The 23,319-nt window shown below is 42.4% G+C and overlaps 2 protein-coding genes across 3 annotated transcripts in view; one reads left to right on the top strand and one right to left on the bottom strand.

Annotated features, from left to right (window-relative positions):
* IPPK (inositol-pentakisphosphate 2-kinase) overlaps positions 1–4,409 on the top strand; it is a 48,301-nt gene extending 43,892 nt beyond the window's left edge. For both annotated transcript variants that reach the window (XM_043453754.1, XM_043453752.1), the window contains exon 13: positions 1,754–4,409. In XM_043453754.1, the coding sequence (XP_043309689.1) occupies positions 1,754–1,979 (226 nt within the window). In that variant the 3' untranslated portion in view covers positions 1,980–4,409. The remainder of the gene's footprint in view (positions 1–1,753) is intronic.
* The window catches only part of LOC122432041 (centromere protein P), a 225,039-nt gene continuing 205,969 nt past the window's right edge, over positions 4,250–23,319 (bottom strand). The window contains exons 6-8 of the mRNA XM_043453761.1: positions 6,452–6,531; positions 4,924–5,015; positions 4,250–4,571 (exon numbers count right to left, since the gene is read on the bottom strand). Of these exons, the coding sequence (XP_043309696.1) occupies positions 4,441–4,571; positions 4,924–5,015; positions 6,452–6,531 (303 nt within the window). The 3' untranslated portion in view covers positions 4,250–4,440. The remainder of the gene's footprint in view (positions 4,572–4,923; positions 5,016–6,451; positions 6,532–23,319) is intronic.

Here is a 23,319-nt window from a genome sequence, read left to right as displayed (position 1 = left end):
GCTCCCAGTGCTTAGCAGCAGGAATTCATTTGGATTAAGCTAGTGTTGTTAGATGAGAGAAAACCACACAGATGTTATTATCTATTGCCCTTCCTGAAGGAAGGAAGTAGTCAGGACACAGAAATGTAACGGGGTCGGGGCCAGGAGTCCTGACACCCTTGACTAGCTGCTCAACAGAAATCGACATGTTGGCAGAGGAGTGAGGACATGTGTCCAGGACGTGTGCCCATGTGGGCACCTGTGTTATCCACAGGGTAGAGAAGCATTTTAGGTATCAGAAGACTCAGATCTGGGAGCTTGAGGCTGACCAGTAGGCTCCTCAGGAGTGGCCCTTGCGCCATGCTCTCACCAGGCTCTGTGTGATGGATTCCTTTCTTGATTCACGTCATCTTGTCGGGTTCTGATGTGATGTGTGGTTTCCTATAAAATGTGCAGCCCCGGTGAGGGCCAGAGATGTTCACTGTCCCAGCCCAGCTGCATGAAGCTTGGGTCTCAGACCCTGAGAGTGAGACTCAGAAGCAAGACCTTAATTTGTATTCATGTTCTCTGCCGTTCAGGAGGGAGTAGCTAAGACCCCAGCAGCTGAGCCAGGGACTCATTTTCCTGTAAACAGCACTTCTCAGCAGGGACTGAACGAGAGCCCAGGCCTTAACTAGGCTGTTAGAGAGCAGTGTTTTTATCTGCCTCCCTCTCCCAGGCAGGACCTTTAGAAATTGCTATTTCATTTGTTTTTAATAACGTCTAAATCTAGTATAGTATGCATGGAGAAACCAGAACTCCTTAATACTCTTCTTGGGCTAAACTGACTCGTGTAATGTATTTAACCAATCATTTGGATGCATACTGAGAGCACTTTGAGAGCTAAGAGGTATATACAGAAATGTTAGTACAAAATTCAGAACTAGCCTGGAAGTGTTTTGGTTGTTGCTGTTGTTCTAAGTCATGTCCGGCTCTTGGTGACCCCATGGACTGCAGCACTCCAGGCTTCCTGGTCCTTCACTATCTCCTGGAATTTGCTCAGATTCACGTCCATTGAGTCGGTGATGCTATCCAGCCGTCCCCTTCTCCTTCTGCCCTCAATCTTTTCCAGCATCAGGGTTTTTTCCCAGTGAGTCAGCTCTTTGCATCAAGTGTTTTTAAGTACAAGTAATTGTTTACATTTGTTATAAGCATACAACTATTCCAATATTTAGAAAAACTGCACAAAGCTAAACCTTAAGAAACAAAATAGAAAACACTACAGACACAATTTGAGAATAAAACATGAAACCATTTGAGAACAAAACATGAAGCCAGATCTCTCTTTCCTAATGTGAAAAAGCATAGAGGAGCAAGAGTTTCTCACCAGACATGGGGAAAGATACGTGAAGAGAAGTCTGTTCTTAACATTTTATGCATTTGGCTGTTGTATGGCTAGATCTACTTTCTTTTTCTTAGGTTTTGTAATACTTGGCTCATGATAAGTAACATTTTTAGCATTTGTTTATACTACTGGGATATGGGGAATATCAGTTGCCTAATCTACTTAATTGCTTTTCCATCTTTCTGCACTTTAACTCTTCCTTATCTGGTGTGCTGGTAGGTATCACAGTGGGTGCCTCTCTTGCAGAAGCTTCAAGCACGAGGCATACAGCTGGCACAGATAGAGATGGAATGCATATACAGATGCACAGAATGGGTGCTCTTTGTTTGTGAGTTGCGTTGAGAGGATTTGGGAGGTTTGTGTATTCTGAAATTGCTCTTTTGCTTCCAGCTCCGATCAAAGGCCTGTTGTCCCTTCATCAAGATCTAGGTTTGCCTTCTCTGTGTCTGTGCTGGACCTTGACCTCAAGCCCTACGAGAGCATTCCTCATCAGTATAAACTGGATGGCAAGATAGTCAACTACTATTTAAAGACCGTACATGCCAAAGATGCCACTGTGATGTCGACGAGGTTCAAGGAAAGTGAAGACTGCACGTTAGTTCTCCATAAGGTCTAACCTTTTTCTTGTAGTGGCTTTGACACTTGAACACAGAATGTGAAGGTTGAATGATAAGAGCTATTTTCTGTTGTGTTGGGTGACTTCTGGCTGTGAATGTTTTTGCTTTTCAACCCCTGTTCAGGTGGGACTGCCTCTGGGAGACATGGAATGCCCTTAGAGACAGCTTCTAGGACAAGGAATGTTGGATATGAGCCCAGCAGTGTGCTGTGTCCCTGGAGGCCCCCCTGGGCAGTTCTCCCTTTCCACCCAGGGTTCACATCTAATCTCTAAAAAGCCTTATAAGACCCAAGGTTTGGATCTCCTACCACCAGAATCCTAACATAGAAAACTTGAATTGTCACATAGACCTTACAGTTTGGACTTTGAAGAAAACACAGATGCTACTGGAACGTTCCCAGCTGAGTTACCTGGTCACTCTTCCAGCACAAGCCTCGTGTCAGCGCGGGTTTAGCAGCTCCCTGCTGTGGAGAGCAGAGTTGCCGATGTGCGCGTCAGTTCCCATCAGTGGGCTCACAGCCCGTGTGGAGGTGCCGTACCCACTGCTCTGCTCAGGGTCAGCAGGCAGCGTGGGACTCAGGGCAGGGGTAGACACCACTCATGCGAGCACTGACTTTGTATTTTGTGTTGAATGATTTTATCTTTAACTTTAGGGGAAACAAGGTATTCTTTCCCACCTGAAATTGCTGCTGTGGAGCTGAAAGCAGAGCTGTAACTCTGAGCTGCTATGCCCAGGGTGGGTGTCATAGGGTGCCTGTGCTTCTGCCAGTTCTGTGTTCTGACATTTTTGGATGTTCGGGAAACCTCAGCTACTTCTGCCAGGGCCAGCATCCTGATTCGGGTTTCACTAAGATATGTGGTGTTGATGGCCTTGAGTAATTCTGGACCACCTCCCCATCGGGGCTGCCCAAGGCCCTGCTTCTGCGACTCCTGGCTGGCACCAAGAGGGTTCTTGTTGGGGTCACCAAAGTGTGCCCAGCTGCTATGAAAACTGTTGGGAATCTTGGCTTCAGTTTTTTATTCTATGGTAGGTTATATAGATTATTTATATCATCATTTTGAGGGACTAATGAAGGCTTATTATAATATAATAGTGAAACCATGAGATTGTATGAAAATACTACACAAAAAATGAGAATATTTTGCTGATTATAATTTTTGTGGGGAACTTTGTGATAAATTGAGAATTATGCTTATTTGAATTAAGCCAGCTCTTCTAGAATTTATTCTTCAGTCCTGTCCTACCATTTACTTCTTTCTTCTTCACTCAGAGGTTCAAAAAGATATTCATATAACACATGCCTGTCATTCATGTGGGATGCTGGGGTACAGGGCTGTGGAGATTCCACACATAGGGGTGTGCATGGAGCCCTGTTCTCATGGTCAAGTTGCAGGCTCCAGAGTGCATGGAAGTAGGTAGCTATCAGAGTTGTTTTGGCCTGAGGTTGTTCCTTGTTGCCGGCCTGGGGTGAGGATGGTCTTGCCAGCACCAGGGTATGCAGGGGACCCGGAATCTCTTGTGTGTGGAGCTCTGAAACCCCAGCCCCTCAAGGACGTGGGCTGGGCAGCCTCCTGTTGCCTATTCTGACTGGAGTGAACGATCTGAAAACAATCACCCTCTATTTGGGGGGAAAAAAATTAAAGATGAGTATCTAGAAGGTCTTGACTGAACGCTTTGCACTTCTCACACTCCACCTCAGCCCCTTCCCTGAGGCTTTCATTTGATGGAAACAGTGTTTTCACCCATTCTACTTTAAACTGGCGACTCAGGTCAGTGCAGCACTTAGGACTCGGGGGGACTTTAATGAAAACACTGCTTCTTCTGTGCAGAGGGGCCGGGGGGCTAAGGCCCTGTATGAAGGGACAATGCCGTGTTTGCTGTCTTACTGCATTTGTTAATGTTAACCACTCTACTTTTTTGTGAAAGACCATGAAGAGTGAATGTCAGAGAACTTGCTGAGAGGTGCAGTGAAAGCCTCCAGTGCTGCTTCTAGAGCCAGGAGGTGAGGAGGGCGGTGTGGCTCCCCTGGGGTGTCTGAGGAATGTAAGAGAATGAGGCTGCACTGGTAAGCCCTGCAGGAGTCCCTCAGTGGTGGATGGTAGGAGGAGGGCCAACCTTTGAGATGGGCTGGTGCAGCCTCTGCCCTTAGATTCATACCAAGGTAGGGGGCACGGTGGCTCCCCGTGTCCCAGGATGGATAGCCACTTCTGTACGTTCTCGGATGTTGAGTTTACTTTTAAAAAATACACTATATGTGTCACTTGTTTGGTATTTTGAATTTAAATAACTGTATTTATTTTTCATGTCCCGACAACTTATATATAATGTGCCATAATTGCATAAACATGTTCTAAAGGTAAGGTTTCTAAGTGGAAAAGAGCAAATGTTTATATTCAATAAAATCACACACCTCCAGGTGCAGCATCTTACTCCTATGTGTAGTTGTTCACTGTTTGGGAATTAGCTGCTTTCCTCTGTGCAAAGTGATTTAATCAGGCTTTCTAGAGTGGCTTCAATGCCCAGCATGCCCAGTAGGGTTCTGAAGCTGAGAGGAGCAGTTTCTATGACTCCGTTCTTGTCCAGTTCCAGGGCTGTAAAGAAAACAAATCACACATCGGGTAAGACACTTCACCAAGACACTTCCCTCATTCTCAACTGGCCGAACTGAAGGGAAGCCAGGATAACTGAATCACAACCTTGAACCAAGCACCTCCCCACATGCCTGAGGCAGAAACATCAGGCATTCATAGCCTAGGAGGGCCTCAGAGGGGCAATCCCACATGCATGTGCTTTTTGAGTGATTATGGACAAAAAATATTTTGAAAACCTATTTTAAAAGTACATCAGTGACATTTTTCACTTTTTATTCTTGCCACATAAAACCAGATGAAATGAGTAGGTGTTTGTGTTGAGCACAGTGAGAAATCACCAGAACATCCCTACCTCGCAGCGGCACTTTGGTGAGAAGATCGAGCTTCGGCAAAACCTTCCCTTGCTCATCTATTTCTATCCTCCAAACAATGACTAGTTCAAACCTGAAAGAGGTAACATGCATTGCTGAGTGCTTTTAAAATCAGACTAAACTGTATGCGGCACTTGACTCTCTCTCTAGAGGAGAGGATGCCTACATGGGCAGGAACGCCGCTCTCTTCCCAACCACCCTTGGCGTTGCTGCCCTTCCCCAAGGCTGTGCTCAGACTCCCTTGATCTCAAAGACCCACAGCTGAAGAGAGAGTATGGCCAGTTACACATGAGAAGATACTCAACATCAGTAACATACAGGAGAATGACCATAGTGAGACGCTGTTTTGTGCCCACTACATGCTAGTGTGACAGTACAAGTGAAGTACAGGATATCCAGCAATGAGAACTTAAAAGATTACTGGTGGGAAGTACGCATTGATAAACTACTTTAAAAGGAATTTGGCAGTGATAGCTGAATCTGCCCTATGACCCAGGAATTTCATTTCTAAGTATATGCTCAAGAGAAGCCTGTGTACTGTGTGCCCAAGGACATAAACAGGAATATTAGAAATAGTGGAAGATAATGATAACCCAAAGGCCCAAGACTTGAAGAATGCAGAAATACATATATTCACCTAATGGAGTGTAAGCAGTGAAAATGAATTAGCTACAGCTATAGGCACCACTTGGAGAAGGCAATGGCAGCCCACTCCAGTACTCTTGCCTGGGAAATCCCATGGACGGAGGAGCCTGGTAAGCTACAGTCCATGGGTCGCTAAGAGTTGGACACGACTGAGCGACTTCACTTTCACTCTTCACTTTCATGCACTGGAGAAGGAAATGGCAACCCACTCCAGTATTCTTGCCTGGAGAATCCCAGGGACGGGAGCCTGGTAGGCTGCCTTCTATGGGGTCGCACAGAGTCGGACACGACTGACGTGACTTAGCAGCAGCATAGGCACCACTATAGGTGAATTTTGGAAATGAGGTTGAATAACAAGGCATGTTCCAGAGACTTACATAACTACACCATTTTAAGGCTTGGAACAAAACATCTTTAGGCGCAGGTCACAGAAGCACATCCTGCCCACGTGCACATAAAGGTACCCACAGTGGGTGGGAGGAGACCTGGATGACTTCTCCCCTCACTCAGTACTTGCAGACTCCCCACCTTTCTTGAAATAAGTTGATGAAAATAGAACTCCACCCATCTGGCCTCCCTTTCTTGGCCTCTCCTTCCTAAGGACTCCAGCAGTGAGACCGGCACCTGCTGGACTTTTCCTTATAGATCCCATTTGTGTTTACAGTCCCCACATTCCCCTCCTCCCTCACCCAGCAAGCTCCCCCTGGTGCTCTCCTGCCATTGCTGCTATCTGTTATCACTCCACAGACACATCTCAAGATGTCATTTAGGTGGTTTACATTTGTTTTCTACTATTTGTAATTGTTTTTAACAGGAAAGACGCATCTGGGATGGGGAGCGACTTGGTGGGGCCTGTGTACTCACCCAGGTTGACTGGGGTTCCTAATGCCCATGCAGCTGGAGGAGGCGCCCTCTGAGAGCTGCACAGCCTCTGGGTACTTTTCCTGTGGGGAGAAGAAACAGTTAGCAAAATCTGTGGGGTGTGTCTTGCATTCCCTGAAAGTCTAATTATTAGGCGTGCCACTTTCTCATCTAGGCATCATGGCATCCTGGCAGAACCTATGGGCTTCAGAGGATGGGGCCTTCCTGAGGCCACAGGTAGTTGATGGGCTGAACAAAATAAGCTCCCTCAAGTGAGGTCTTGTGGGGACAAACATGTGTCACAAGTTTTAAAGGACCAGCCCACAGATCAGTGAGCTTGTTGCCAGCGTGTGAGGCCAGCGCTCTCAGACCCGTGTGTGAAAGACGCTGATGGAGCAAGAATACATCCAAACACCAAGCCATTCTGACCAAAGGCTGGCGTGGGCCTGGTTTAAACTTACAGATGATTTCTAATTTCAGGGAGACAGTTTTTATGAGAAAATGTATACCTAAATTTTTTAAATGGAAAGTGCTGGCTGGTTTTTAAACCTCAGGCTCTTCTAAATTAATAACAACTGTATGAGGAATGTAAAGGAGAACATGTGACTGTGGCAGTGTAACTTCCAGGCTGAGCTGAAAGCACGTGGCTTGGGCCAGTCCCAGCGTGAGGCCCAAGGGCTTGGTCTGCCTCCAGGCAGACCTCAGCCTCTCTAGGCCTTCTTCTTATGAGCAAAAGGAGGCTTTAGATTAGAAGCTTTCACTAAAAAAAGAATAAAATGTACTCCTTTTAGTTTTTAAAATAAAAACCAAAAGTAAAAATGCTGACATTAGGAAGAGATCAGGCATTTCTGGAGAGCTCTCAGGGACTTGTGTGGCAAGTTTCCTTTTATACAAGTTAATAATATTGCCCCATTTATCCAGCTTCATTCACTTGCCTGGTGACCTCAAATATTCAAAGCTGACAGGAAGAAAGCAACTAAAGGCTGAAGAGCAGCCCAGAGACACAACATAAACAGCAAAGTCTAGATACCATCGCTGATAGAAATACAAAGCATGGGTCTCATTGATAGAGTGTACGTATACAAGTGGCCTGGAGGGAGAAGACAGAAAAGTTGGAAAAAGTGATACAACTAAATGCAAAGTGGGTCTGAGGTCACAGCCAAATATCAGTACATTTCAAAAGCAATTAAAAGTTCTGCATATTACTGTGTTTGACATGCAAAAAAGACAACAGAATCACCAAGAAAGGATTAAGAGGATGTACTCAGATAAGGCAGCCATCTGGCCAGTGTGTTTTAGAATATTTAACATGAAAAATAGCTACACACACAAAAAAAAGGTTGACAGGAAAGTTATCAGCCTGACTTGGAAATCACCTTAGACACTTCACGCTCTGCCACTAGTAAAACTAAGGTCCAGGCCTGGTACCTAAAGGGAGCACATGGGAGCCTTGTGCTTCACTGTGTGTTGGGAAGGCTGGGAACGGATGTGCTGTGCTGATCCTGTGCATACACTGGGCCTGTCAGTCTTTCACAGGAAGTTTGTCCTAAGTGGTGATTCAAAATGGATGTTTAGATCTTGCCTGGTGGTCCAGTGATTAAAGTACTCCATGCTCCCAATGTTGGGGGCATGAGTTCGATCCCTGATTGAATTAAGATCCTGCATGATACCAGGCTCCTCTGTCCATGGAATTTTCCAGGCAAGAGTACTGGAGTGGGTTGCCATTCCTTCTCCAGGGGATCTTCCCTACCTAGGGATCAAACCCAGGTCTCCCACATTGCAGGCAGACGCTTTAGCATCTGAGGCATCAGGGAAGCCGCATGATACACAGTGCAGCCAAAAAAAGGGGTGCGGATTGTGTGTGTGTTTATTTAGCTGCTTGCCATGTGCCTGGAGTCTGCAGTCAAGAACTCTCCTGGTGTTTATGATAGAAAAAAATGGTAGCTTTGAGAAAGCTGGGAATTTGTTATTCATCCCAGGTTTCTACCTGAGACCCACTTTACTGTTGGAATGGCTGCTGGTCCAAAGGGAAGAGAATTTTAAACAGAACTTGAGAGAAAACCAACCATGTGTTATGGATCAGTCATACTATCCCAGTTCACTCCCCCCTGCCACTTAAATGAATGGGAAACCTTGAATCTTGAGTTTAAATGTATCCTTGAGTGTTCACAGATATCTAGAGTGAGTGGTAGTCATGATACCCCTCATCCCTGGACACTCAGTGGCATTTCCCAAAACAGGGCCATCTTCCTGCTTTACCAAAACACAGCATTCCAACCAGAAATTTTCAGATGTTCCCAGCTCCCTCCTGTGACCCTCACATTCCCCCAGGCAGTTTAGGCAGTTTGGAAAATGAGGCCTCTTGGGCCTTAGTCCAGGTCTGATGTCTCCTCATGATGCCACATTGGGAGTGCTCCAGAAATGCTGCTGTGCTTCTGGGGTGACCCAAAAGCCACCCTTTCCCCTCTGTTATTGGAATTTTCCAAGGGGACATCATGAGACCAGGCCACTGTCTGGCTCCTCAGTCAGACATCCACTCGCCAGCCTGGGCCTGCTGGTGCCTCAGAGCTGAGTCAACCACACGAGGGGTGCCAAAGGGTGACTGTCTCCATCATTCCTTCCACACTGGCAAGTAGATTTTCACCAGAAAAACGAGCTTTTACTTCTCCCTTATTTATTTTCTATCGGCATTGACTCACAGATCACTGATTTATTCAACATATATCAGTGTTTCTTTAGGAAGCTGATGGTATTTAGAAACCAAGACCTAGGCTCACTGCTCCTGGGGCTTTGGTGGCTTAGGGCTCTCTCGGGAAAGAACTTGGTAAGACAGGTTGGTGTGACACATGCACAAGCATGCACATATCATAGCCCCTTGGGAATCCTTCTGCAGACACATACTAACAAACTAGTAGGTGATGACCTCAATACCTCTGTCCACCCCCCAGAATTCTCTATCTAGCCTTCTTCCTCCTGCAGCTATAAAATCACTCTACTCCTAGGAAGGAAAAGAGCTTACACAAATAATCCCTTTATACCTTCCCTGTTTAGAATGGAAACAGGAAAGTTAGGCAAGCAAAGTCAGTCAAATATATAGCCAAGAAACATACACCCTGCAATAAATCTGAAGGCAAGTGTACCCTTAAAAGATCTACTCCATTAAGAGTACTAGACAATAAACATCACTTCAGGTGGGGATATAAGTCCAAGAAGTAGTTCTTAAGATTTTTAAGATTGTAATTTTCATTCTAACTAACTGGGTAGCAATTGTACACTTTTATATGTAGTCTGTTCCCTTCTAGACTAATAATTAAAAAGCAAGGCAAGTTGGTTTCTTTTACAATAGTCAGAAATGATACTTAAGAAGCTGAACACACACACACACATACATGTAATAATCAATGCTAGAAACTCTTTAGAGGTAATTTCACAACTTTGTCTTCATACAGTTTTTAAAATGTAATTGTGCCAGCAAAATAATGAAATGCAGGCAGATGATGAAAGTCATATTCAGATATTCACTGGCAATTTTATTGTTACTAATAAAACTCTCATTATTTTATATATCTCAAAGTAATGTGCAAAACATTGAAACTGATTATAATTTAAAGTTACTATGATCTGGGGACTTTCCTAGTGGTCCAGTGGCTAAGACTCTGTGATCCCAATGAAGGGGGCCTGGGTTCAATCCCTGGTCAGGGAACTAGATCCCACATGCTGCAACTAAAGATTGCACATGCCACAGCTAAGAGCCGGCACAGCCAAATAAAAAATACTTTTTTAAAAGTTAAAGAAAGAGAAGTTATTATGGTCTAATTTAAATTTTTTCATAGAGTCACAGACTTTTTGAGCTTTCAAGGTGTTTTCTCTTTCAAAAGACAAACTACACGTCCACACTGCCACATACAGTTCACTGACCTCTTACAGTTACAGGCCCCATGTCCTTAACAGACACTAGCTCATTCACAGATGACAGCCGTCATATGAAGCCATTGGTTTAGTGCCCATTTAAATGAAACTGAGGCTTGAAAAAATTAAGATACTTGCTCAAGATTACACAACTAGTAAACTGATTCAAACCTAAGGCAATCAGATTCCAAAACCTGAGCTCAGAAATAATACTACCATTTCACATTTCTGAATTCAACTATAGTTGTAATATAGAGGCCAAGTGTGATTACAATCAAACTGTAACATAATTCATGCTGGCAACTGATTTTGAAGGCAGAAACAAAACCATTTTTATTGGGAAATATAATAGCCCCTAAAGGTTTGTTCACATATTCCATATGGTATAAGACTTATTAGGTCCCTAATGGTAATGGGCTCCTGATCTAGTGTAAGCAACTTGCTGTGTGTATATTTTTTGGCTGCACTATGTGGCTTGCTAGGTCTCATTCCTGGACCATGGATTGAACCCAGGCCATGGCAGTGAAAGCCCAGAATCCTATCCACTAGGCTAGCAAGGAATTCCCCTGTGCCTGTTTTTTATTAGAGGTTTAGTTTTCTCTCCAGAGGCGTGAGGTTGCATTGCAGAGTCCAGGCCCCCTTTAGTAGTGCCAAGCTTCTTCACATAGGCCTCTGTCAGGGCGAGGATGGACTGCCTCTCATATAGACTTTCTACTAATTCTCCTCCTACCCACAGTCTCTCTTTCAGAGGTTCCACAGAACAAATTGGTTGATTTGTTCCTTCCTCCAAGGAAGATAGCTTTCTCAGTCTCCTGCGTGCTGAGAGTCACACACGGCTGGAAAGCTCTGGCTTGGAGGTCATTTTTCAGTGGCAATGGCCCCTGAGGCCCTGCCCCCAGGGACAGTTCCCATACTCCCAGGGAAAGTCAAAGCAACCTCCAAATGACTGTTCCCTGTTCCGGCACGGCATGTTCCCTTCAGGGGTTAGGTCTCAGCTTTGTCTGGGCCTCATCAAACTATAATTATCTGCTTCCTGAATGTACTGCTGCCTTCCTCTGGCCTATTCTTCATCTTTGTGTATTATGTCTTTTAAAACTCTCTCTACTGTCATTTCTGAAGAATTTTAGCAGAGTGGCTGATGAAGGTGGTATATTTCAATGGTCCACTTTTGAGGCCTTTGACATTTATATTTTCAATTTCCCCTCATACTTGATGAATAGTTTGGGTACAGAATTTAAGGTTTAAATAGTATTTAAATTATTTTATATATAAAGCTAATAATATATGTCCAAACTTGTATTCTAGAGTCCTATGTTAAAATGCTTTCAGGGCTGGAGCACTGGGATGACCCAGAGGGATGGGATGAGGCGGGAGGTGGGAGGGGGGTTCAGGATGGGGAACACACGTAAACCCATGGCTGATTCTTATCAGTGTATGGCAAAAACCACTACAATATTGTAAAGTAATTAGCCTCCAACTTAAAAAAAAAAAAAAATGCTTTCAGTTTTTAAAAATGGAAAAAAAAATAATTAAGTCAACTCATGTCCTTAGAAATAGAGGAAATCCCCACCCTGGGACAAAATAAAAGAGGGCATAAATAATGTTTGTAAATAAACTTTTTAATGGTTCAAATCTTATACTATATCAAGTCCTGATAGCTTTATTTTCATAAAACAAAATGAACATTTGGCAAGAGAATTAAAATGTGAGAGAGGAAACAAGTCTTGGTGAAATAATCCAAAGGACAATAATAATGTATTCTATTTGCACAATAGTTCTAACTTTGCCAGTTCTTTACATGTTTATCCACAGGATACCTTTATGAATCAGGGATATAAAATTATGCACACTTTAAAAATAAGGAAATAAAGGCTCAGAGATTTGCAAGGCTGCTCCAATGACCCTGAGCCCAAAGTAAAGAAGCCAAGCTGAGCTGGCTTCCTAACTCTAATGCCTTTCTTGAAGCAAATTTCAGGTGACCCATGGTCCAGCTCAGAGTAAACTCACCCTGAAACCAATAAGGCTTACACTTCAGGGACCAACAACTCCCTCCCTGTACATGGGCTCCTTTCAAGCCCCTCTACTGAATTTAAAACAAATAATTTTTAGAACAGTTTTAGATTGATAAAAATTGGGAGGATAGTACAGAGTTCCTATATTATTAACATCTAATATTGGTGTGGTATATTTGTTACAATCAATGAGCCAATATTGGGATATTGCTTTTATAACTGAAGTCTATATTTTTTTTAGCTATCTTAGTTTTTACTTAATGTCCATTTTCTGTTTCAGAATTCCCACTCAGGATCCCACATGACATATTTGTGAGAGGTAGGAAAATTCACCTAGATCCTTACTCTATATATACCTTCTTATGTTCTGCCATGGGTTTAAGTATTATGCTTATTTATTTTAATAAGGGGCTCCCATTTTTTTACCTAAAGACTCTTAAGAGAAAATGCATAGTTGTTCTTTGGGTCTTAGAATAACACATCTTGCCATCTGGCAGCGCCCTTAGGACCAGGCCGGAAGAAGGGGTCAGCTGATCCTGGGCTTGACTTGAGACTCAAAACAGGTAACAAGAGAGGGGCAAACATGAAAATGCTTTCACATATGCATCTGTCTACAGACCACCCATGAACTAGCAAAACGCATCTTACAATAATTCAAATTTTCAGCATGCACTAGCTCTTGAATTGATTGAGGGCAGAGGATTTTCTTTGCTGCCTTGTCCTGAAACTGCTTTATTTTCCTAGAGAAATTCTTAAGTATTTCAAATTCATCCTCTTACACACAATGAGACCTACACACATGATGAACTTGGATTGACTAATTCATCACTCAAAATGATTTGCAGCGTGGCTATTGTGTGGAACTGTTGTGGACTGGCAGACCTGTTTTTCTTTGCCTGGCAAGCTTTCTTATTACCCTCACTCTGGCAACAGACCTGTCCCTTTCACAGGATTGGCCCAGGTCATCACAGACTGTTAGCTCCTCACGAACAGCATATAATGTATCCTGGGCCAACTGACAGATGCTGGGAGGACAAAACCTTCCCCAGCAGGGACTGTTCAGTGGGCAGCCTCTTCCAGGCTATGGGAGGCCTGTGTGTTGCCCTGATAGAAAACCAGCAGAGAATCGTGCAGAAATGAGGGCCTCACAACAGGAATGTGATCCGCACATGCAGGCTACACCCTTTCTTTCTTTAATTGTCTGAACTACTACAGCCCTCTGCTACAACTGGAGTGACTAACTTTCCTTTTTGCTAAGCCAATGTGAATTTATATTTCTGTCTGTGTTGAAAGAGCTCCAATAAAAACACTGGGTACTTTGTTAAATGCTGGGTATGTCCTGGAACAAAATAACACTGAGCATCAGGAAAGTAAAAATAAAAACTACAATGGAATACCACAATATACACCTGAATGGCTACAAACAACTGACAAAACCAGTGTTGAAACTGATATGAGCAGCTGTTACCCTCACACCCTGCTGGTGAGAGTATAAATGGGCACAGTTATTTTGACAACCCCTCCAAAAGCTGAACATACACCTACCCTAAGACTCAGCAATTCTATCCAACATAAACACGTACCTGTATCACCAAAAGACATGCACACAGCAGCGCTGTTTACAACTGCCAGGACCTGGAAAGGGCCAGGCCCAGAACCCTGGGTGAATGCTGTGTGGCTCATCCACGTGACAGAAGGCTCAAGGGCTGTGAGATGAATGATCACCAGTTACACTCCACATGGACTGATCTCAGGGATAGTGTATGCAGTGACAAGCACCAACCCTGTCTTGTAGCACCTGTGGCAGGTGGGTGGGCCCTGGGGACTGCTCCTGCTCTGCTTCCTCTTCCAGTGAATGGTTCTGTAATTTTGTGAAAAATCATCCAACTGTGCATTTATGACGTGTGTGCCCTGTCCTGTATCTATATATTTCAACAAAAAATTAAAATACAAAAGACAGCATCCCCCAGCCCATGAAGTATACAACCTAGTGAAGACAGACAGTAAGCAAGTAAACACAGAAATGCTTCCCTTCTGCCTCTGCCATCCAGGGTGGAGAATGCTTTGTTCTTTTTCTCATCCAGAAGCCCAGTAGCCATCTCAATTACTTTGCTATCTTTTTTGGGTCTTCTCCAGCTCTATCATATCTGTCCTGAAGAACCGACCCTAATTGCATGAAATATGTACAGATGTTCTAGGATTTGGGACAAAGAACATAAAATCTATTTTCTTTTACCTGATCATCCTGAATTAAGGCTACCAATCTGTAAGCCTTTCTTGATGCTGAGGTATCTGAAATACTGTTTTGAGAAGTAGTTATATGCCTTTTCTTGGGTCACTACTGATAGCCAAAGGTGCATTTTTTTTCTGGCCATGCTGCACTGCAATGTGGGATCTTATTCCCTGACCAGCAATCAAATCCATGCCCTTTGCAGTGGAAGCATGGAGTCCTAACCACTGGACTGCCAGGGAAGTCCCCAAGGGCCCATCTTTTGATAGGTATTTTCTGGATTTCTTTTTCCTTGAAGGTCTTATCTTATGCACAATAAATTTTTATTATTTTTTTGTGCCCTCTAACTAATGTTTTCACTGCATTCCCATTCTCTTGGTATTTCAATATGTGGAAAGGCTTAAAGTTGTCCGAAAATATGGAGATTTTACTGTTGACTTCTTCTTGGCTCATTTATATATAACAGTTCAATTGCTTAACATTTCTCTATTCTGAAAATATGGTCCACGTGACTTTGTTAAACTGGAATTAGTTGAATCACATTTGAGATAAGTGGGCCAAAAGCTGCAGCTTAAAATTTTTTGTTACATGAAAATTTTACTCGTAAAGACATTTGTTTGAATGTTTGTAAACTTTCTTTCTTTCTGGTTGCACTGGGTCTTTGTTGCTGTGCGTGGGCTTTCTCTCGTTGTGGCAGGCAGGGGCTACTCTCTAGGTGTGGTGCCCAGGCTTCTCACTGCAGTGGCTTCTCTTGTAGAGCATGGGCTGGGTAGTTGTGGTGCATGGGCTTAGTTGCCCACGGCGCATGGGATCTTCCTGGACCAGGGATAGAGCCCGTGCCCCCTGCACTGGCAGGCAGACTCTCAACTACTGGACCGCCAGGGAAGTCCCGAATGCTTGTAAACTTTCTACTTATCTTTCCTCATCTCCTTATATTAAACTTCAGCCAATTTGTACATTTAAATAATACTTGAAGAAGCATACTAATTTCCAGAGGCTGAGGCTGACCAAAGAAATGGAAGAGGCCTGTACAAACTTATCTTTATCTTTATTAAAACATCATGCTAAAGGGCTGGAGGGGAACTCAGGCCCCAGGACCCCAGAGGCTTGCCCAACAACAGTCCAAGGTGGATTATGTGGCCCAGCAACAAGAGAAAATGGAAACAGAGGATGTGAGCCAACAAAGTCAAGCTTTTTTTTTTTTTTAAAAGATAAGACAGTCGAAGGACAGATTCCATTTCCCTAAAGGTCATACTTCAGCCTCATATAAATATAAATTCCATGCTGTTTTAAATATCAAAAGCTGAAAGCACAGTATTTATACATTTGCAACAGAAAGAGGGTCCTTTATTTATTTATTTATCCCCTCCCCAGGGTCCTTTATTTATAAGTGCCAAAAGCACTGAATACTAACCAGATGTGGTTTACTGCCTCTTACAAAGCAAGAAAACATACAGAGAAGAAACGACAGTTGGAGTTAAAAAAAAAAATCTTAAGTATAAAACAATTTGTCCTACTAACAGAACTGAGTAGCTGAAAGCCCTTTGCTGAAGTGTGCCTCCACTGAAATACTACTAGTGAACTTGCTTAAGCAGGGCCCTCCTGTTTCTTCCAAGAGCACTTGCAAATAGCTGGGCTTTTCTGCCACACCTTTCTACGTGAAAGTGATAATGTTCTGGTAAGATGCTCCTAAAAGACTGGCCTGCAGACCCTGATTTATGCAAACATCATTATGGATGTCTGAAACCATTTAACTGTTTACAAGAGGAAGGTGATTATTACCTCATGCTTTCCCTAAGTAACCAATCTTTAAGTTCTTGAGGCAAAAATATTATCAGTCTTCTTTTGGGTGGGTATTGGGGGTGGGGTGGGGGGGTGGGCAGTGATGGTAATACTGTCTGGTGTTGAAGGAGGAAACAGACAGAACAGGCTCCATCTTGAAAGCAGGACACCATCTTGGACCGGACTGTGGACTTTGAGCTATATGCCCAGTATCTATGGAAACGACATACCAACTGGAAAGCCAGGCCAGCTGGATGGAAGAGCCCCAGGGCTCGTACCTAGATTCTCTGTTGCCTAAAAGAATACCCTAATTATCTGTGTAACTGAATAGAATCATAAATTCTATTATGCTTATTGGGGTATGACCACAGGCCTATTGATAATTGTCCACTGTTAACTACCTAGATTTCAGGCGTATGAATCTTGGGTTAACTTTGATTGTATCTTTCTTTTTCTTTGTTCAGACTAGTTTCAGGGAATTTGGGGAGGTGGGTTTGGGCACGTACACTTAAGGTATATAAAGTTTTCAGAAAAACTGGTCAGGGTCCTTGGCTAAGAGGAGAGACTCTGTCTTGGGCCCACTGGTGTAATAAACGGCACTCCACTATCTGCATTGTCCTTCTGAGTGAGTTTGTTTCCCGGAATGCGTGGCTACAACAGTTTGTGTTTATCAGAAAAATACACTATTTTAAACACATTAAAATTATTGTAATCAAAGACTGGATGAAGATTATAAAAGACTGAATAAAGACGAAATGTGAACATATTATTTTCTATTTAAATTACAACTAGACTTTTTTGTAAGACAGTTTAAAAAGGCATTCAACAACAATTTGAACTATCATAAATAGCTTGAATGTAATAGTTTAGTGTAAAAAATAGATTTGCAGGATGCTTAGTTTGAAATCTACCTTAAAAGCATACAGAAACACTTCAGATGCACTAGAATATCTATTATAAAAAAGACATTCAACTAATAAAAATAAATGAAAAAAAAAAAAGGCAGACAATAAAAAGACAAGTGTTGGTGAGAATGTGATAAGTGCAAACCTCAGACATTACTGGTGAGATGTAAAATGGTATAGCCACTTAAGGGTTTGGCTATCCCCCTCCCCCCCTTTTTAATGTCCTTTATGCAAAAAAGCAAAATGCCTGTCTGAGGAGGCCTTACAAATAGCTGTGAAAAGAAGGGAAGCAAAAAGCAAAGGAGAAAAGGAAAGATATACCCATTTGAATGCAGAGTTCCAAAGAACAGCAAGGAGAGATAAGAAAGCCTTCCTCAGTGATCAATGCAAAGAAATAGAGGAAAACAATAGAATGGGAAAGACTAGAGATCTCTTCAAGAAAATTATACCAAGGGAACATTTCATGCAAAGATGGGCTCGATAAAGGAGAGAAATGGTATGGACCTAACAGAAGCAGAAGATATTAAGAAGAGGTGGCAAGAATACACAGAAGAACTGTACAAAAAAGATCTTCACGACCCAGATAATCATGATGGTGTGATCACTCACCTAGAGCCAGACATCCTGGAACGTGAAGTCAAGTGGGCCTTAGGAAGCATCACTACGAACCAAGCTAGTGGAGGTGATGAAATTCCAGTTGAGCTATTTCAAATCCTCAAAGATGATGCTGTGAAAGTGCTGCACTCAATATGCCAGCAAATTTGGAAAACTCAGCAGTGGCCACAGGACTGCAAAAGGTCAGTTTTGATTCCAATCCCAAAGAAAGGCAATGCCAAAGAATGCTCAAACTATCTTACAACTGCACTCATCTCACACGCTAGTAAAGTGATGCTTAAAATTCTCCAAGCCAGGCTTCAGCAATACATGAACTGTGAACTTCCAGATGTTCAAGTTGGTTTCAGAAAAGGCAGAGGAACCAGAGATCAAATTGCCAACATCTGTTGGTTCATCGATAAAGCAAGAGAGTTCCAGAAAAAAATCTATTTCTGCTTTATTGACTATGCCAAAGCCTTTGACTGTGTGGATCACAATAAACTGTGGAAAATTCTGAAAGAGATAGGAATACCAGACCACCTGACCTGCCTTCGAGAAACCTGTATGCAGGTCAGGAAGCAACAGTTAGAACTGGACATGGAACAACAAAGTGGTTCCAAATAGGGAAAGGAGTACGTCAAGGCTGTATATTGTCACCCTGCTTATTTAACTTATATGCAGAGTTCATCATGAGAAACACTGGGCTGGAGGAAGCACAAGCTGGAATCAAGATTGCCGGGAGAAATATCAATAACCTCAGATATGCAGATGACACCACTCTTATGGCAGAAAGTGAAGAAGAACTAAAGAGCCTCTTGATGAAAGTGAAAAAGGAGAGTGAAAAAGTTGGCTTAAACTCAACATTTAGAAAACTAAGATCATGGCATCTGGTCCCATCACTTCATGGCAAATAGATGGGGAAACAGTGGAAACAGTGGCTGACTTTAGTTTTGGGGGGCTCCAAAATCACTGCAGATGGTGATTGCAGCCATGAAATTAAAAGACGCTTACTCCTTGGAAGGAAAGTTATGACCAACCTAGACAGCATATTAAAAAGCAGAGAGACATTACCTTGCCAACAAAGTTCTGTCTAGTCAAGGCTATGGTTTTTCCAGTGGTTATATATGGATGTGAGAGTTAGACTATAAAGAAAGCTGAGCACCGAAGAATTGATGCTTTTGAACTGTGGTGTTGGATAAGACTCTTGAGAGCCCCTTGGACTGCAAGGAGATCCAACCAGTCCATCCTAAAGGAGATCAGTCCTGGGTGTTCAGTGGAAGGACTGATGTTGAAGCTGGTCTCTAATACTTTGGCCACCTGATGCGAAGAGCTGACTCATTTGAAAAGACCCTGATGCTGGGAAAGATTGAGGGCAAGAGGAGAAGGGGACGACAGAGGATGAGATTGTTGGATGGCATCACCAACTCGATGGACATGGGTTTGGGTGGACTCCGGGAGTTGGTGATGGACAGGGAGGCCTCGCGTGCTGTGGTTCATGGGGTCTCAAAGAGTCAGTCATGACTGAGCGACTGAATTGAACTGATAAATTCTGAGATGATACATTCATGTATGAAGTTTTAATTGTTCCTTTAAACCTAGTCCATATTTTCACACAACATCCTGTCATTCAAATTTTTCTGCACTGGAACAAACACCTGAGGGTATCTGACAAAACAACATTCTTCTCTTTAAATATAGCATCTGTTTCATTCTATCTTTCTGGTACTCTTATTGGATTACATTAAACCACGTAATTCTATGCTTAAATGAACTCATGTATTTTCCATCTAACTATCTTTCTAGAAATTCTTTGTCTTCTTCAAATACATCTTCTAATTTTCTCTTTAATAATATTTAACAAAAAAAATAATATTTAACCTGTTGTTTGACTTATCCACTGGTTTCTAAATTCTTAAAATTCTAATCACATTTAAAAAATGTATAGATGTCAATTTGTTTCTTTTTCCAATAGGTTTTTGGGAAAGAAAAAAACAAAAAACAGAAAAAAAATTGCTCTGAGGCTTGCCTGGTGGCACAGTGGATAGGAATCTGCCTGCCAATGCAAGGATCACCTGGTCCAGGAAGATCCCACATGATGCAGAGCAACTAAGCCCATGTGCCACAACTTCTGAGCCTAAGCCCGCACTCTAGGGCCTGAGAGCTGCAATTACTGAACCTGGGTATGACAACTACTGAAACCGTGCTCCAAGAGCCTGTGCTCCCCAATAAGAAAAGCCACTGCAACAGAAGCCTGCACACTGCAGCCAAGAGTAGCTCCCGCTCACCATGACTAGAGAAAGTCCGCATGCAGCAACAAAGACCCAGTGCAACCAAAAATAAGTAAATAAATAAATTTTAAGAAACTGTCCCTTATTTTTAAATTAGGTTTATATTTTAGTTACTTCTTTGATCTTTAACCTTGTACTTTGCAGTTTTTGTCTAGATTGTTTTATAATTCTCACTTATAGAAATTTGTTTTATGCAATTAATGTATAATTTTTTAATGTATACTTGCTTCATCTACAAGCTTCCCTGGTGGCTCAGATGGTAAAGAATCTGCCTGCAAAGCAGGAGACCTGGGTTCGACCCCTGGGTTGGGAAGATACCCTGGAGAAGCGAATGGCGACCCACTCCAGTATTCTTGCCTGGAGAATTCCATGGACAGAGGAGCTTGGCAGGCTACAATCCATGGGGTCGCAAAGAGTTGGACACGACTGAGTGACTAACACAGTTTCATCTGGGGTCATTTTTTTCTGAGACAGTGCTGTGAAATTGTGTGAGAATTTCCCTCTTGGGCAGTTTCAAGGTGGCTTTTCCCAGAGCCTGGAGAAGTCCCTGTATCTACAATTTATATTCCTTTCCAGATTTGGGGTTCAACCTAGACCACACAGGCAGCATAAACTGAGATCCAGTATATATCTATGCCAGGGATCTGGAGATGTGAGTTTCTCTACCTACTAAGTTCCCTGTAGTTTCTTTGGCCTGGCTGGCAGTTTTCCTCTTCCTCTGTCAACTAACAGAAATCCTTGAGGCCCCAGGCTCTGGGAGGAGGATTCACCCTAGCATCTGATGCAGTCCAGGCTGTCTTCCAGACCAAGGGCCCAAATCTGTGTTCTACCCAGCACCAGCTCCTGCTCTTGCTTTGTCTCCTTATTTAAGGATCTTGGGACATTTCTACTTCTTTCTTTTGAGCTTGACTATATACTTAAGACATGTTGTACTTAATCCAGAATTTCTGAACAATTAAAATGCTGGGAAAGGGTACACATGGTAAATTAGCTTGCCACATTTATTTTCTTTTTCTTTTTTAAAAAATTTTTATTTATTTTATTTTCTTTTTCATTTTGGCTGAGCTATGAGGCATGCAGGATCGTAGTTCCCCGACCAGAAATGGAACCTGTGCCGCCTGCAGTGGAATTATGTAATCTTAACCACCAGGGAAGTTCCTGATATATTTACGTCTCCACTTGCTTTCTTTTTGTTGAGAAATATCACATTTTCATTTCTCTTTAATTATACAAATAATTAACACATGCATTCTCTTTATGAAAATTACATGGTTAAAGGAACTTTCTTGGTGGTCCAGTGGTTAAGAATCTGCCCGCCGTAGGAGGGGATATGGGTTTGATCTCTGATCCAGGAAGGTCCCACATGCGTGGTGCAACTAAGCCCATGTGCTATAATTACTGAAATCTGCTCTCCTAGAGTCTGTGTTCCACAAGAGAAATCATCACACTGAGATGCTGGCGCACCCCAACAAAGAGTAGCACCTATTCACCACAACTAGAGAAAGTCTGCGTGCAGCAACAAAGACCCAGTGCAGCCATAAATAAATAAATAAATATTAAATGGTAAAAGCTAAGTTAAAGTCTTCTTTGACATAACCCCATATTACAGATCTCTATGGACCCACAGAAGATATTAAATTGCATCTCAATGAAAAATACCTCAATAGAGAAAATTTAGTGAATAAAATCATATTATACCATATTGTTTTCTCATTTCTTTTCTTTACTCAACAATGTGTATTGAAGAGCTTCCTCAGTGAAGATAGAGTTTCTATCTGGGGTCGCTGTGTAGTATTCCATTGTGTATTTAATTGCTGTGTAGTATTTAATTGCTGTGTAGTATTCCACTGTGAATAATTTTCAAGGGTGTGTCAGCCCTTGAAGAAAATTTCCTCAAAGGAGACGAATGCTTTTAGCAGAAGGAAGGGAAGTTATTGGGCACCAAACAACTGATGTCCACCCTCTACCAGCACGTTCTACCAGGCACTCATTGCTACATACTATAAGTATGGTGTTAGGACCATTCCACAGAACATGATGGACACCCCTACAAAACTCCAGGTCAGATGTTGACACTGATGGCTCCATACACTGCAAGAGCGTATGTATCAAGGCATACAGTAGGTACTTAACAAACATCTGTTGGATTCATTAAAGGCACATGACCTAGAAGTACAAAAGCTAAAGGAAACAAAAGTAATTTAGTGAAACTGGGAATTATAGGAGAATGATTGAAAAACAAAGCTTTAAATAAGAAAGTAAATACAGAGAAGTTCTTAGATGTTTTAGTATAAAATCTGAAGAACTTCAGGAAAGACACTTGGTCCGAGACAGAAGCAACTACTGTAATTCCTGGCACATAAGTGCCTGGTGGATAAACAATATGACCAGTTGGTTAAAACAAACAGAAACTGAAAAATAAAATGCTGAGCACCTAACTCTGTGCCAAAAGTATGTGAAACACATACTTAGGCAAGACCCTCATCTGATTTTGAGAGGCAAAGAGTAATTGGAACAAAGCAGATGCATGCTAGAAGTTACCGCTAGCAGCTTGTTTAGAAGGAACTAGCGTCCAGTTGTGCATTACAGTCATGAAATGGGCCAAGATGGTACTGAGGAGGGGTGATGGTGTGCTGGGAAAGAGTCTCTGAGAAAATATGAGAAAGCAAGATTAATTACAGTGGTTTGATTTGGTCTTTTATTCCTATTTGACATGGAGCATAATGCTTGCATAGGTCTTGTGATGGTTCAAGAAACTGCAGTAAGATGGATGGAGTTGGAAGGCATTACACTAAGGGAAAGAAACCAGACAAAGAAAGACAAATACTATATAATATCACTTACATGTGGAATCTAAAAAATATAACAGACTAGTGAATATAACAAAAAAGAAGCAGATTCACAGAAGCAGAGAACAAATGAGGGGTCACCAGTGAGGGTGGGTGGAGGGAGTAATACAGGGGTGGGGGGTGGGAAGTACAAACTTTTGGATGTAAGTAAGATTGGCTCAAGGGTATATTGCACAACATGGGGTATACAACCAGTATTTTGCAATAACTATAAATGGAAGGTAACCTTTAAAAATTGTATTAAATAAATAAACTGAACTAAGGAGAGCCATCAAATTGTAGACAGAAAACATGATCACTGC

This window comes from Cervus canadensis, chromosome 30 (assembly GCF_019320065.1).
Source record: "Cervus canadensis isolate Bull #8, Minnesota chromosome 30, ASM1932006v1, whole genome shotgun sequence".
In the NCBI taxonomy this organism is placed as follows: domain Eukaryota; kingdom Metazoa; phylum Chordata; class Mammalia; order Artiodactyla; family Cervidae; genus Cervus; species Cervus canadensis.
Note: the sequence above shows the minus strand (reverse complement) of the source record. Positions and strands in the feature narration are given on the sequence as shown.